General features: G+C 40.7%; 1 protein-coding gene across 1 annotated transcript in view; it reads left to right on the top strand.

Annotated features, from left to right (window-relative positions):
* LOC306977372 (uncharacterized protein) overlaps positions 1-16,664 on the top strand; it is a gene marked incomplete at both ends in the record, with an annotated part of 92,128 nt that overhangs the window by 32,440 nt on the left and 43,024 nt on the right. The window contains 2 exons of the mRNA XM_079575673.1: positions 1,756-1,875; positions 2,645-2,733. Coding sequence (XP_079431799.1) covers positions 1,756-1,875; positions 2,645-2,733 — 209 coding nt within the window. The remainder of the gene's footprint in view (positions 1-1,755; positions 1,876-2,644; positions 2,734-16,664) is intronic.

Genomic DNA, 16,664 nt, shown 5'->3' with positions numbered 1-16,664 from the left:
AATTGGGAGAAATTATGGCAAAAATAGGGAAAAATGGTAATAAATTGGGTAAAACAAATGGGGTTGTTTTATTCATATTTATTGTTTTACACCCATATAGCAGTAGAGCTCATTTGTATTGTTTTGGTTTTATTGATTTTGTTGCATGTGCAGCACTTTGGAAACGTTTTGTTGTTTAAATGTGCTATATAAATAAAGTGGATTGGATTGGGGTAAATGCGGAAAAAAAAATAGGGAATAGGGAAAGTATTAGTAATAAAAATGTGCATAAATGAGAGGAGAACAATTGGGAATACAAGAAAAAAAAAAAAGATTGGAGAAAAAAAGGGGAAACTGGGCCAACATTGGGGGAAAAAATAACCATTTATTTCAGCTGAAACAACCAAGTCACTTCCTGTAATCCTGTCCCTGGACCAACAGCATCAGAACTTGGGTCTTTTAGTATACTGAAATTGACTTTTAAATGTCTGAACAATTGTGTGTCACCTCTGTTCTCTGGCCTCATGGTGAGGTGTCAGGGCTCTCTCAGACCTTCCACCAGAGCCTCAGTTAATGGGGATTGTGTGCTCCCAAAATTTAAAAAATCTTTTGGACAGTCGTGCTTCTCCTTCAGAGGCGACACTGTGGAACTCTCTCCCTGCGGCTCTGAAACTGCAGACGAACGTTACCATCTTTACCAGAGGCTTAAACAGTGGCTCAGATCGGCCCAAAGGTGTTCACATGTGTAAAATGTGCCATATCTAGTTAAATAATCTGTTTTATTGTAACTGTGTTTAATAATGTGTTTTATCTTTGAAACCTAAAAGCCCCCTATGGACAGGTGTTGAAAATTAGCACATGTGCTATAACACTTTAAACAATGCATCTGGTTCGTCCAATGTAATTGCTATGTCCATATTAAATAAATAAATAAATGAAATAAATGAATGAAAATAAGACAAGGGTGTCAAACAGACGGCCAGATTGCATTCCAGAGTATGTAAAAAAAAAAAAGTAAGTCTCTAGCCCATTCCTGTGCGGAGTTATGATTTTTTAAAGCCACTAGAAAAGGAAAGAGTTCCACACGTGTCCAGCAGAGGGCACTGACATAATAAGAGCTCAGGATATGAACAACACATTATAGCCACGTGGTACATGAACAGTCTGCCCCAGGGCGGCTGTGGCTTCAGTAACAGCTTACCACCACCGAGTGAATGAATAATGACTATGTAGTACTTTGAGGAACTTGTGACACCGGCTTGTAAAGTGCAATGCAAGTGTAAGCCGTTGTTATTAATGAAGCTACAGTCAAATCACAGCTTATTATTATTCATTTATTGGAAAAAAATGTCTCTATTATATGCGGCCCGCGACACAAAATGAGTTTGACCCCCCTTATCTAAGATATAAGATTTTTTTTGTATTCGATGCTTTATTTTGTCGATACCAGTAGAACCTAAACCTTTTTACGATACTGTACTGGTAATATTTAACAGTACCCAGCCCTGGAGAGGAGAGTAAACGAGAGGCCACAGAATGTTTTCTCCAAATGAACAGATAAAATGTGGCCGTGAAGCTGTGAAGAATATAACTCTAGCCATAACATGTTAAGAAATAATAGCGGGGCAATGGCGGATCCTTGAGGGACACCACATGGAAAACTGTCTAAATGGTTTCACCTTTTTTTTTAAATGTTTTTTTATCTAAAGAAACCATCAGTTTACATTAAAATGTCAAGTAAAAACATGCTTTCAATGAGTGCTTTTGTCCTGACAGAGGCTTTGCGACTGCAGAGAGAAATCCTGTGGCTGAAACATGGCCGCCGCTCCGAACAAGTGGATGAACTCCTGAGTCACCTGGAGCAACTCGGCCACAGCAAACAGGCAAAACTGCAAGGTGCGTATTTTCCGAGACATTTTGATGACTTATTGTGGTACTTTTATTTCACACTCCCCATGTTGTTTTGACACAGTAACACAGACATATATACACTATGAAGCACATTTTAACACCTTAACTCCCACCTGAACCGAGCACATTTTCTCCAGTTTGGCTTTACCCCAATCCAAAAGCTTCTGGAAAAAAGGTGTGAAAATAGCGACAAAACTGAGACGAAAACAATGATGAAAATGTCATAAAAATGTGACGAAAAAATGACAAAAATGTGACAAAATGTGACAAAAAATGACAAAAATTTGATAAATTTTTTACAAGAAACTTACAAAAAATTTGACAAAAAAATTACAAAAAAATTACAAAAAAATTACAAGAAAATTACAAAAAGTGGACAAAAAAATGGCCAAAAAATGACAAAAAAATGACAAGAAAATGACAAAAATGTGACAAAAATGTGATAAAAAATTGACAAAAAAATGGACCAAAAAATGACTAAAAAGTTACAAAAATGAGTTGAATACCCAACAAAAAAATGATGGAAAAAAAAATCTGATAACATGAGGAAAAAGATCTCTCGGTTCAGGTGGGAGTTAAGAGGTTAACTACGCCACATACTATATTACATAAATGAAACCAGTGCTGATTCTTGGACCTGGCCGGACTCCCTGACGGTGCATTGATGCTTTATCTTTTGTGTGTGTCCCGAAACCGTTCTGATCCGTGTGTGGATATAACTGTTAGTCTGTTTGTGTGTGCTGGCCGGGTGTAGACTGGGAGCAGCTGCTGACCAAAGACGCCAAGGAGTTCTCAGACGGAGAGATGACCATCGTGCTCACCTCTGTGACCACGGACAGAGAGGTAGGACTGACCAAACTGTTTTACCTCTGCTTAACACGGGGCTGCCCCTGAACCAACCCTTCTCAAACACTGTCCCAAGTGCGAGAGCGATCTAGACAGACATCACGACATTCAAAGAGCCTATACAGACGGCATACATTTCCACTATTTTTAGCCATTTTCTGTTGGAATATGAACTTATTTATCACATAAATAAAGTCAAGTGTAAATCGGGCCCATATGGATGTTTTCTCACAGCAGATTGTTCAGTAGAAGTGAAATTACATTTTTTATGTATTTATGGGCTGTTGAACCACTTTGCTCCTCTCCATGTCCATGTCAACATCTTTTGTTATAGTCTGTTTACTTATCATTTACTGTTTACACTTTTTGTCCCCACAAAGTCCTTGGTCGTCATTGTATATAAGATACCACTATTTTACTATTTTCCGCACATTTCCTGCCTATTTGCACACACGTGTTTCTAAGCTGAATGTAACAAGTACAGTTCTCCATTGTGAGATCAATAAAGGCTTTTTTTAAGCCATAATAATCAAAATTATAACAAATAAAGGCTATACATATCTCACTTTGCATGTAATTTCATATATTAGTTTCAAATGCACTTTTTCCACCATATTCTAACTATATGTCGAGCACCTGTATATAGTCTACAGTAGTACACAGGGCTGGACCGGCCATCGGGAGATTCGGGTGTTTTCCCGATGGGCCGACGTACTTTTGGGCCGGTTTTGGGCCAGTCAGATCGAGATAATGATCAACACCGGCCCACAATTAGCGGGAAAATCCATTAGAATCTCCATCATTACGTAGATGTAATTACACAATTTCTCCACCAGAGGGATGTGACGCCTTTTATTCCCCTCTGGTGGCGCTTTCTTGAGTCATGGTTCACAGATAATCTCGTATAATGAGTAATGGGCCCCTCACATTGCGAATATAAGAGGAAATAGTTTATTGTAACTCCCTCCAGGACCCACAAAACATCAGACCTCTATTTTTTTAATACATTTTAGACAAATGTTTGCAAAGAAGTGCATGCTGGGAGTTGTCAGGTGACTCCGTCTTGCCCCTCGTCGTCCGTGCAGTTTGGAAATCTTCTAGTTTCCATTGAAAGGATTTACAATGTTTGGCCTTTTTGGGATTTCTATCCTCACTCCACACCTCCATAACTCTGTGGTGAGTTTTACCGTTTCATCTTCATCCACAGTGGGATCATTTGGTTGGTTTTGAGAAGTTTATTTGTGTTGCAGTCGCGAGTGGAACTTCATTAACCGAACGCACATTTTAAGATTGTTAAGTAATTTTACAAAAGTTCCATCAAATTGTAGAGGAAAAGATTAAAGTGTTGAGTGCTATGAGGTGTTAGCTTGAATTCGGCAGAAACAAAATGCAACTATTGTCCTCGATTTGTAGCTTATACTGTTTTAGTTCAAGCTAAGGGCTCATTGTTTTGCTCATCACCTCGACTATTGAATATGACTGTTTTTTTTTTTTTAGAGGGCCAGTCTTAACCCAAAAGTCCCGGGCCGATTTTTTTCTGCCAGTCCAGCCCTGGTAGTACATAGTATATATTCTCAAACAATTAGTAATCACGTAAGTTATTTATCAATGGAAAAGTTGAAATGACCCAATGTAGGCACCACACACACACACACACACACATACACACTTGTACTTCTATCTTAGCGAGGACACTCATAGACATAATGTATTAGCCTAACCCAAACCCTAACCCTAAAACCACATCTTGACCCTCAAACAATCCTTCAAATAAGTGAGGACCACTCAAAAAATGTCCTCATTCTGCTGGTTAAAAACTCAAACTGGTCCTCACAATGTCGTATGCACAAGAACACACACACACACACACACGTTTAATGGTAATGCGGATGTAAAACACTAAACTTTACTCACTTTCCACACGAAAAAAAAAGCCGTTCTGAAACTTTGCAGACGGCATAAATTGCAGCGGCGTAAAAGGCGATGTCTGAAAGTTTTAGCGCAGGTAGTTTGAATCCATCAGCCTGCCCCGTGTGGTTCCGGGATAGGCGCTCTCTGCTGCGGTGCATTTGGATGAGATGCAGATGGGGGCCCTTCACACAGGTACGCCACGGCTGCCTCTTCCTCGCCCCAAAAAACCCTCTCCCACACCATTAACAAACACTCTGAGGCGGGGGGGCTTTAAGACTCTAAGCCTCGCGTTTCTCTCGCTCCCCCTCTCCCCAAAACCAAAAAAAAAATCATTATTTCTCTTCTATCTCCTCCTCAGTTCCCCCAAACCCATTTTTCTCGGCGGCTGCCTAGCGCGCGGTATTAGGCTATGTGTAAAATAAATGATGTCTGTAGCCGTAGGGGTATGGCTCTGCCTCCTCCAGAAAACTACCTAACGTCCAAGGAACATTAAACACCCAGATCCTCGTTTAGTGAATAAATAACCATTCATTTGAATAGCTGTGTGCGTGCGGGCCGGACGGGCTGCATATTTTAGCGGCGCTGTGCTCCACGCTGAGTGTCAGGAGAGGCAGGGACGGCCGGGCGCGCTCACAGAGGGCCATTAGAGACTTAATATAGAATAAATGGCCAGGGGCTGGTGCCGCCGCGGACCCTCACTCCACTGCCTCATGGTGGGTTACTAATGACCTGAGATCTGCTCCCAAATGAAGCCCTTATATGCATGTCGTTTGCCGTGTGTATATATTTATATATTATTTTTTAATTGTGTTTGGGAAGAGAGCAAAACGACGCGACAGTCATTTATTGAGGAGGCTTAGGGAACTTGTGCTTAAATGATTTTTTTGGGGGGAAAACTAAATAAATTAGATTCAATTAGCGCGTAATGGTTTATGTGCACTGCGTTTTGTGAAGTGGGAGTGTGCGGTTAAAGAGGACGAGGCTGCGGATCTCCGTTAAAAGTCTATCTGTGATTGCCTAGTTAGCAGAAACACTATACACGGACACATTGTATAGACTAATGGGTGTGTGCGCGCTGTACAAACACGCATCAGTCAGGCTGTGCGCCGCGGCTGAGCGGGAAGGAGGCTCTTCTTAAACATGTCTGCCGCTTATATATCTGTTAGTTTATTTAACTCATGTGCAGGTGAGTTTTTCAATATAACATTTATCCAACCATTCCAGTCCACACAAACTCACCATATTTACAACCAAACCCCCCTCACAGTTACACCACACAAATATGTAACGGATAAGTCACTGCAAAGGAGAGCAAACCCAGGGAACATATTTGGTTTGATTATGAATTTATCAAATTTAATCAAGCCCAGAAAACCAGACAAAAGTGTTACTAGTGGAGGTCGATATATCGGGCCTCGGGTATCGTCTGATCTAGATAAAAGCCGGGGTCGGCCCGTCATTCATTTGTGACGAAAAAGTGAGAAAACATTGGCAAAAAAGGGACGAAAAATTGATGAAAAAGTGGCCAAAATGTCACAAAAATGACCAAAAAATGACCAAAAAATGACAAAAATGTGATAAAATGTGACAAAAATCGGACAAAAAAATGATAAAAAATGGACAAAAAATGGCAAAAAAAAAAGACCAGAAAATTACAAAAAATTACAAAAAAATGACAAAAAAATGACAAAAAATGACAAAAATTTGACAAAAAAATGACAAAAAATGACAAAAATTTGACAAAAAAATGACAAAAAATGACAAAAATGTGACAAAAAAAGACAAAAAAAGTTACAAAAATGAGTTGAATACCCAACGAAAAAATTATGGAAAGAAAATCTGATGACGTGAGGAAAAAGATCCTCTCGGTTCAGGCGGGAGTTAAGAGGTTAAACGACTAGCGTAGATAAGCACTAATCAGTGATAAAAGAGCATTAAACGCAAACCGACTGATGGCAATGACGTCTCAAAAAGATCAAAAAGTAATGAAATACATTTTTGACACCGCTATTCCGACAATTAGCCCTTTAGGTTAGGGCTAAGGTAAGGTTAGAGTTGGTTTGTAAACTCCACTATCCTTAAAGCCACACCGCATAAGATTTCACCCAATAAACCAAATTGAAATACAAGCATTTATTTTATGATAGATATTTTCACCATTGAAAAATACCTCAAACAAACATGTGCTTTAGCTTTGAGCTCTCCTCTGCTAAAACATGACTATAGCGTCCAGTGGAATGAATGATGGAGCGTACAAGTGGCCTTTTTCCGTTTTATTTCCGTGATAAGTGTTTCCACCGTAAGAACTAAAAGCACATACCATAATAAATTAATACCATGTCTTACAATGAAATCCAAAACGTACAATAAATCAGATTACCTCTTTTCCCCATTCCAACCAGGCGCTAGTGCTTGACAAACACCCGCCATGACAGATTTAAACATTTCCGGTTACAAGAAAGGGAAATGACGCAATCAATTTTGGCCGGAATTTCCAAAATAAAACATAAAGTCCTTACACTCCCACCAATCACGAGAGTACATAACGAGTGATTACAACAACCAAAAGCATTACATTAGAACATCCCATAGTTTTTTCATACATTTTTCAATTTACTGGAAATACATTAATTCATTGTCAAAACGTCTCTATCAAAATGTTCATCGTGTAAAACACTAGGATGTCTGTCTCCACATTCTTGACATAGCTGTCGCTGTATACAGTTCTTTACCCCATGTCCTCTGATGAGACAGCCAAAACAAAGTGCTTCCTTTCTGACATATGCTCTCCTTTCATTAACAGGTAATTCCTTAAATTTAACACATGTCAATAATAAGTGAGGATCTTTCTTACAAAAAGGACAAAGAGGTTTTAGTCTCTGAACAGTTTGTGTTGATAGGGAATTGGCTTTGAATGTTCTTGAGACCAAATGAACACGTTTACAGTCAGTGGAATTAAGCGCATGAAGAGATGTTACAGGATTACAAGCAATATCAGCCTCAAGGGTAATGAAGGTAACAAAATCTTTAAATGTTGGAAAAGTATCCTTCTCTCTTACACTTTGAGTTACAAGCCTGTTCCAACTAACAGTAACCCAATCTGGAAGTTTAGAAACTAATTTCTGATTCTGTTCACAATCATTCAGAATGTTCAATTCCTCTACATACGGCATAGCCTCAAGACATGCATTTAAGAAATCTGCAAAAGTTCTCAATCCTTCAGCATCCTTAAAATGAATCCTAGGCCAGTTGTTTATCCTGTCTCTAAATGCCCTTTGAATAGTAAAATTATGTCCATATCTGTTATTTAACTTATTCCATGCATCTGAGAAGGCCTGGTCATCGCTGCGAAAAAATGTCCCCTCCAATACTTGCTTAGCAGGTCCCCCAACATATTTTTTGAGAAAATACAATTTCTCTGCTGGATCCATTGTTCTTTTGGTGATAAGAGATGTAAATGAAGCGCTCCATTCAATAAATTGTATTGGGTCTCCAGTGAAAACAAATGGCTCAGGTACAGGGAGACGACTTAACACAAGGTTATCATGAAGAATCTTAGTCAGTGAATGAACATCAGATGTACTGGGACCAACCGGTGTAGATGTAGAGGACACAGTGCCATTTACAGTAAAGTGAACAGGCGAATGACTTGTAGGTTCACTGGATGAGTGGCCAAGTGCAGGTGTATGAGATGCAGGGGCCTTAACAGCCACAAATGTTGGATGGCTTACAGCAAAGGCCTGTCCAGGTTTAGGAAGAGTGCAGGTGGCGCTGTCAGAGGTCTGGACATCAGCAGCAAAAACAGGGTCAATACAGGACAAAGCTTGGTTATTGTCATTTACACATTCCTTCATCACCTCATTTAGAACCTGTAATCTAACTTCTGCCACACAAACTTCTCTTTTTGCTTGTAACCTTTCCAATTCATGTTTTTGTTCCTCCAGCTGCCTTTTCTGTTGCTCTTCTAACTGTCTGATAGAAGTCCTTTTTTTTCCTTCTTCAATTAACAATTCGTAGTTTGTCCTTTTAGCAGCCAATTCTGCAGCGGCTTCAACCCGCCTTGCTGCGAGAGAGGCTGTAGAGTCACTTTCTGAAGGACTGTGAGTAGATATAGAGGCATCTGATCCGTAGACCGAAAGTGCATATTCACATGCTAACAGTTTGTGCAATCGGCTCCTCTCCTTTTCTTCATCAAAGTCCGCCTTATCCTCTACCACTCTGTTGTATGCTCTGGACAGTAGTTCACTGGTGACAGCTTGGCAGGTATCTACTCGCCTCCTTACATCCACTGATGGAGTTTCCTTTCCACGAATTTCATTAAAGAGGCCCAGAATGCTCTTATGACTTCCTTTCAGTACTTCAATCATTTGCCAAATCTGCTCGTCCGACATAAATGATTTTAATTTGTTTCTTAAGTTACGGACATCAACTTTCCAACTATCATACAATGTGAGCAATTGATTTTCCCACTGTTTCGTTTGATATTCACACATTATTTCAGTTGGCTCTTTTGTCCATTGGGAATGTCCCGCTTGTTCATTATCCGTCTGGTTGCTCATTGCATCAGCTGCAAGGATGGACTGTTCAGTTGCGAGCACACCTTGATTCATTTTTTTTTTCTTCTTTTTTTTTTATTTATTTATTTATTATTAAAAGCACAGTCCAATATTAAATGCATTAATTGATGAAGTTTTGTTTTATCCAATCTTGGGCGGGTATCAAAAATGCAATAGTTTCTCCGTGAAAAACTTTCATCAATAAAAGGCGCAGGATTCCTTTGCAGTACTCACGCAGTCAGTGTCTGAAGACTGCCGGTCGTATCGTCCATTTCGCCACAGCGTTTGTTTATAGCGAGGCTATGGGCCCAGAGTAGACCTCGGTCACTGCACGGCTGGCTAGCGTTGCTCCATGACAGCTCACAAGCAATCGCTGTTTCGTCTGCTCCGTTCCTTTTGTCCGCCACCGTGTCCCAAGCCGTCGGGAGAGTTCTTACTATAGCGTCCAGTGGAATGAATGATGGAGCGTACAAGTGGCCTTTTTCCGTTTTATTTCCGTGATAAGTGTTTCCATCGTAAGAACTAAAAGCACATACCATAATAAATTAATACCATGTCTTACAATGAAATCCAAAACGTACAATAAATCAGATTACCTCTTTTCCCCATTCCAACCAGGCGCTAGTGCTTGACAAACACCCGCCATGACAGATTTAAACATTTCCGGTTACAAGAAAGGGAAATGACGCAATCAATTTTGGCCGGAATTTCCAAAATAAAACATAAAGTCCTTACATGACTATAACTTTACCGGGAGTGGGTACGTCTCAAGCTCGTCTCCATGGAGATGTCAATTAAAGTCAATAGAATTGATAGTTAAACATGCTAGGTCCTCATCCAGATCCATTCTTTGATTAGTCACTGCAAAAATAGTATATTCTGTGTCGAGCTGGTCACTGAGAGCATGTTTTGTGTTGATGGCAACAATATAGTCGAAAATGTTACGCACTGTACCTTTAAAGGGATATTTCAGGATTTTTGACATAGAGCCTAATTTCCTAGTTATCCAGAGTGTTGCTGATTTCTGGAGATATATTTTTTTGTAGTTCATGCAGTTCTTATGTTTAAAGAGTTACGTGGCGCTAGGCTAGTGCAAGGCTAGTGTATGTCTATGGTATCAGCTAGCCTGCATTAAAAACAGTGTGACCCGCTCCACAGAGCACCTGAGGCAAATCACTTATAACACCAGACTAACCATATACATGTCTGTGTCCATAGAGTAATTTTAACCATTTTGCATTTAAAATACCTTATATTTGAGCAGCATCAGCTTCGTGGTTGTATAAGCTACGCAGCGGCGGAGTGATCTGCCAGAAAATAGTCCCTCAAAATGCGATCATTCATGTCACAGTTTTTAATGCAGGCTAGCTGATACCATAGAAATGCATTAGCCTAGCGCCACGAAACTCTTCAAACATAAGAACTGCATGAATTACAAAGAAAATATCTCCAGGTACCAGCAACACGTCAGAAATCCTGATATCTCCCTTTAAAGGTTAGAGTTAGTTTGTAAACTCCACTATCCTTAAGGTTAGGGCTAAGGTACGGTTAGGGTTCGTAAACTAACAAACTAACGTGTGTCGGAATGGCGGGACGTTGCACAAAAGATAAAGTGGCACAACTCCGACAATTAGACCTCAATGTCAGTCGGAGGGTGTGACCATAAAAGCCGATATCTCCGGGACCGAACGTGATAGAATGTTTTTTTGCATTGGAAAGAGTGAAGTCAGGGAAACTGAGAAACATCTCCATCAAAATTGGTCATTTTGAAGCACAGAACCTGGAGAATTCAATCGCTGAGTTAGTTTTAACCTAACGACAGCTAATGCTCCTCTGGAACTCAAGACGAGCTTCAACACTTCTGCACCTGACTGCGGAAATGTGTTCTTTTACGTCCAATGTGAGTTTTTTAGGTAAACACTGCTACTTTTTTGAGTTTAGTCTGAGCTGTCGTCATCCTCGGCGAAACAAAAGTGAAATCCCGACATCAATGCGAGCGAAAAGCAGATTTACATGATGTTTTTTAAACCTCACAAACCGCTTTTGAGACGCTAGCAACACATTTAAAGGGACAGGCCACGGTTCTTCCATCCTGAGATCTTACCTGAGCTTAGACGAGTGGATCCGTACCTGTCTGGTCTTTGTGTCCGTGGAAGAGCTCGGTCACTTCTAACTTCACCCCCGTTTGGAGCTACTGGGAGAGGCCAAATGCTAACAACATCTTTGGCCGTTTTGCATGACTGAGGGCACGCACAAAGACCAGACAGGTACACATCAACTCGTCTAAGCTCAGGTAAGAACATATCTCAGTATGGAAGAACTGTGAACTATCCCTTTAACCCCTTAACTCCCACCTGAACCGAGCACATTTTCTCCAGTTTGGCTTTACCCCAGTCCAAAAGCTTCCGGAAAAAAAGCTGTGAAAATAGCAACAAAACTGAGACGAAAACAAAGATGGAAATGTGACGAAAAAGTGAGAAAACATTGGCAAAAAAGGGACGAAAAATTGATGAAAAAGTGGCAAAAATGTCACAAAAATGTCACAAGAAATTGACAAAAAAATTACGAAAAATGACAAAAATGTGACCAAAAAATGACAATAAAATTTACAAAAAATGGATAAAAAATTGACAAAAAATTGCAAAAAATGGACCAAAAAATGGACCAAAAAATGACAAAAATGTGACAAGATAATTAAAAAATGTGATAAAAATGTGACAAAAAAATTACAACATTTTGACAAAAAAATTACAAAAAAATACAAAAATGTGACAAATATGTGATAAAAAATTTACGAAAAAAAAAAGTGACAAAAATGAGTTGAATACCCAACAAAAAAAAATATTTTTTTTTTTGGGTAAAAGATCCTCTCGGTTCAGGCGGGAGTTAAGAGGTTAAACGACTAGCTGAGATAAGCACTAATCAGTGATAAAAGAGCATTAAACGCAAACCGACTGATGGCAATGACGTCACATTAAAACTATCAAAAAGATCAAAAAGTAATGAAATACATTTTTACAGGACTGTAGGCCAGACATTTAGAAAAAACAGCCAAACATATCGGTCTAGAACAGGGGTAGGCAACGTCAGGCCCGGGGGCCAAATCCGGCCCTCCAGCACAGAACCTCTGGCCCTCAAGGTGATTTTGAGAAACATTACTACACAAATCGGAGAGTACTTTTAACATTATTAGAGTTAAATGGGAGGAAAAAAAAGGTAGAAATACTGTCAATGCACCCATTTAGGTCATATATTATGTACAACACTGGCATTTGAAGGAAGTGCACCGGAAAAAGAATCATCGTTTTAAGGAAGAAATGACATAAATCTACTTGAATTAAGAGATTAAATCTAAGGTTTGAGTAGATTTGGTCTGGTCTTAGACGAGATAAAACCTCTAGTAGTCGTTATTCTCTTAAGGGGAGACACTACAGGCAAAACTCAATTTTTTCAGATTTCAGTTTTTGGGTCTAATTGGTCTCTGAACATACAAGCTTTCACCCGGAAACAGAAAATAGACCTAATCTTCACAAAAACATGTTTAAATATTGCACTGATTCAATGTTCCCCCATAGACTTATATGGGACAATGCAATTTCAAGGGCCTTTTTCTCAAAACACATTTTTCTGCCATTTGTGGCGACACTATGTCCACGTCTGTAGGACCTAAAGACTTCAAACTTTCCAGCCTTGGACTGAACAATATTTGGAAGATTTTTTCAGAGGGATTTTTTATTATTTAATCCCTAAACCCCATTTATTGAGTTTTGAATGTCAAAAAATAAGGCAAACATAATTTTTTTTCACATTTTTCCACTAAAAAACAGCTTATTTTAAAACTAAACAAGAAATCCAAAATCCCCTCTGAAAATGTCTTGGAAACTCATTCACCAATAAAATGAATCCATACATTTGAATGTAGCTCTATCCATTATTCAGATTTCGTCGCCAAAAAGATGGGAAATTTGGGGGCATTTTTAGCCATAAAACACCTTGTTCTTATATGAAAAGATAAAATGACAGAAAACTTGCAATACATTTTTTTCTCACATTTATGCCAGTTAATCGACAGTAAAAGCTTCAAATTGAAATCTGTAAATTTTAATTTTTTCCCTATTCACCTGCAGTGTCTCGCCTTAATTCAGATAATTTTGTGTCATTTCAAGGGAAAAATAATTATGTGTCTGATTTCAAGTGGATTTTATTCTTGTTCCATTGGCGCTATAGCATTTGTATCTTGGATTAATTCAAACCGACTCAAATTCAACATAGAATTTGATGAATTCAAGCCATTTTAAGTCATTTATCTCATTTAAGATGGTCATTTTTCCAGTGTTGTGCTTCACTTTGGGCTAATAATCATAACAATCAGCGCCTTCGGCCCTCGGTCTATTTAAAATGAAAAAAATTGTCCCTCCGTTAAGAAAACTTGCCCCCCTACCCCTGGTCTAGAATATGGGCCTTAGAAAAACCCATATCAGTGCCCCTCTCGTTCCTCGGGTATTGCAGAATAGAAAGACAGTATCTGATTTTGGGATCATTTGAAGTTGTGCACATTTCCACAGAAGCTCGTTCTGCTGTGGTAAACCAGGGCAGAGTTGATGGAAGAAGACCCAGTAGCTCCATCGTTCTCGTGCGAGGCCAGTGTCACGGCTTCATGGCTGAGTAATTAGCGCCCGGCTGCAGTGGATGAGGAGGTCTACTGCTGTGGGGTTGATGAACTGTGGGAGCTCCCCTCACTCGCCCCCGCTCTCTTAGGAATACGTACTAATGTGCTTTTCTCACATCACATCAAAACAAAGACGAGTCCGAACTTCACCATCCGCCTCCCCGCCTCTCCGCTGAAGCAGTTTCTCCAGCGCGCCGCTCGTCCCAAAGTTTGCGCGTGTCCCTCCCTGATCGTCCCTAATGTTGTTTGTTCTCAGGCCTCCTCCGGCCCTTCTGTTTGTTTATGCGGGGCCACTTTTGCCCCGCGCCACTTGCACAAATAATTACGCTCGCTAATGAAGGGGCCCGCAGCCACCGCGCTCGCTAAATGCCTTTCTGATGAGCGGTTGTGAGCAGACAGCAGGTGCAGGGGGGCCTCCCAGGGACTTAGATGGAGGAGCACCCCCCTGAGTGAGACACCCCCCCCCCCGTTGTAACAGCCCGGTGCTTTCTGCTTTCTCCGACGTGTGCCTCAGATGTAGAGTATGTGTCTCAGAAGGTGACGGTTCTTTGTTTTCAAGGCTCCCCGGGGACCAAGTTTTGAGAATGCCTTTGCTGGAAAGTTGATGATTTAGGTTCTTGTCGGTGAGGATCTCCTGTTAGGACTGCTTTGGAAGAAAAAAAAAAGAGACAGAAACGGGAAGACGGATGAAGGGAGATGCTGACAAAAGTGACCAGTCCTTGTTCATAGTTGGAGATGAACACATTTCTGACCCGAGATCGTGAGATGGCGATTGAAAGACCAGACTCGGGTAGAGGAACATATAACATTTAATCTGAGCGCCCAGGGTGCTTCATCTCTGCGAAGGGAAGAATCTGCCGTCCCGAGCAAAACAAGTCATGAGTATATGTTAGGGTGCATCATACGCCCCATATTTGTTTTAACTTCAATGGATCATTTTGTCCCTAGTCTAGTTTTGTTACATATAAAAAAAGACAATGTATGGCAAAGTTTGGTGAAGTTTGAAGTACATTTAGGTGGTCCACCATTCAAATGAATGTTTTGTCAAAATATCGAAAATTTGCCATTTAGAGCATATTTCCAGTTTTTCCAGTTAGGGTCTAGTCCGAGGAAAGGTGCTTAAGAGTGGGTCACCGTGTCCGAGGGGTGTGCAGAGTGTCCCTGGAGGTCCGGAGGAGCCAGGGGGCTGAGTGTATGCAGGTAGGCGGGTTTGGCGGTGCCCTGACCGGGGTAGGGTTAGTGGATGAGAGGGGGGGTGGTTGTGGTGGGTGTTGGGGCCTGGCTGGAGGTCTTGGGACAGGGGTGGAGGTCTCAGCCCCGTCCTGAGGCTGCTAGGTCTGGGCTGGAGGTCTCAGACCCGGCCCGGAGCTGTCGGGAGCGGGTTGGAGGTCTCAGACCCGTCCTGAGGCTGTTAGGACCGGGCCCGAGGTATCAGACCCAGCTTGGAGCTGTTAGGACTGGAGGTCTTAGCCCCGGCCTGGACAGGAGGTAAAAGCTTATAGCACCTGGTATTCTCAGGCGGTCTCCAATCCAAGTACTAACCAGGCCTGACCCTGCTTAGCTTCCAAAATCAAAAAATGGTCTGGATTGTTGGCACTCAATGTGTTAACAGTCAACAGCCCTGTAACAACAGTTTGTGAAGGCTTAATACTAAATATTTTGTAAAAACTCACTTTCAAAGATTGCAGACTTCACAAACAACTTGAATAAACAAGCAAAGCATAGTTATTTCATCAAATTCAATACCATTGTAAAATATTAAATAAGTAAAGAGATCAACAGCACATAACAAATCTTGCTTATTGAGGTGGACCCCTAAACAATGTTGGAATTAGACAAAAAATGGTAGGAATTATTTTTATGACCAAAGGAATGTTTTAATACTGGGGACATGATAATTGGTTGACATTGGGGCATTTGATGTAGTATATGTGACCGGTGGACTTCTGCGTTGTGTAGTTTATGCAGTTTGTGATGTATTAAGAAGCCACGAGACACAGCGGTAACTTTTGGAGGGCGGTCTCCGTTTACTCTGGCAAAAACATATACAAAAATACAATCAACAAGTGCCGCTAACAAGACCCAGCCCAAACTAAAGGGGAGAAGACAATGGACAATATTAGCATCTCCCCGCTTTTCTTCACATGAATTAAGTTAAAACATCGGGGTGTGGATGAAGCTCAATATCACCGTAAATACAAATTAAATATGTTCCCAGAAGAAAATAAATGCAAAATATTGACAAACGGACTCTTAAAACATTGGATTACAATGGATGACTGACTGACCTCCAATATCAGATTTGCAAAGGGAAGATGCAAAGTCAACGAAGAAGAAACAAAAACATAGAAGAAGTGGCTGGAGGACCAAGTCTGCACAGTGTATCAAACGCCAGGTATGGACAAAATTCAAGTAAACAAAAGGACAATTTTGTGTAATTATACCGTTATTACTTATGAATGGGTTACATTTATATAACCTTATGCAAATACAATGGAGGATACAAGGATGACATCTGGCTATAGGCTGTTGAGAAGTCCGGTTGTTCGCGATGTGTGACCTCAGGCGATATGAAGGTGCTAGACTAATTTCAGCATCACCTCCAGCCAGTGATCGCTTCCGAGAGGGCCACGCCTCCACCTCAGGCATCAGCATAAGAGCCGCACCTCCGTATCAGCCAAACCATCGCCCTCGGTCCTGCTTTTAATCCCCAGCAATTATGGTTCGTTCGCTTCCCAGCTGTGCTACGACCCACCTCCGCCCCATCTCCACTGCTGCTCCTGCTGCATCTT

Source organism: Gobius niger, assembly GCF_951799975.1.
Source record: "Gobius niger genome assembly, chromosome: 1".
NCBI lineage: Eukaryota > Metazoa > Chordata > Actinopteri > Gobiiformes > Gobiidae > Gobius > Gobius niger.
The sequence above is the reverse complement of the archived record's forward strand: the minus strand, read 5'-3'. Positions and strand labels throughout refer to the sequence as shown.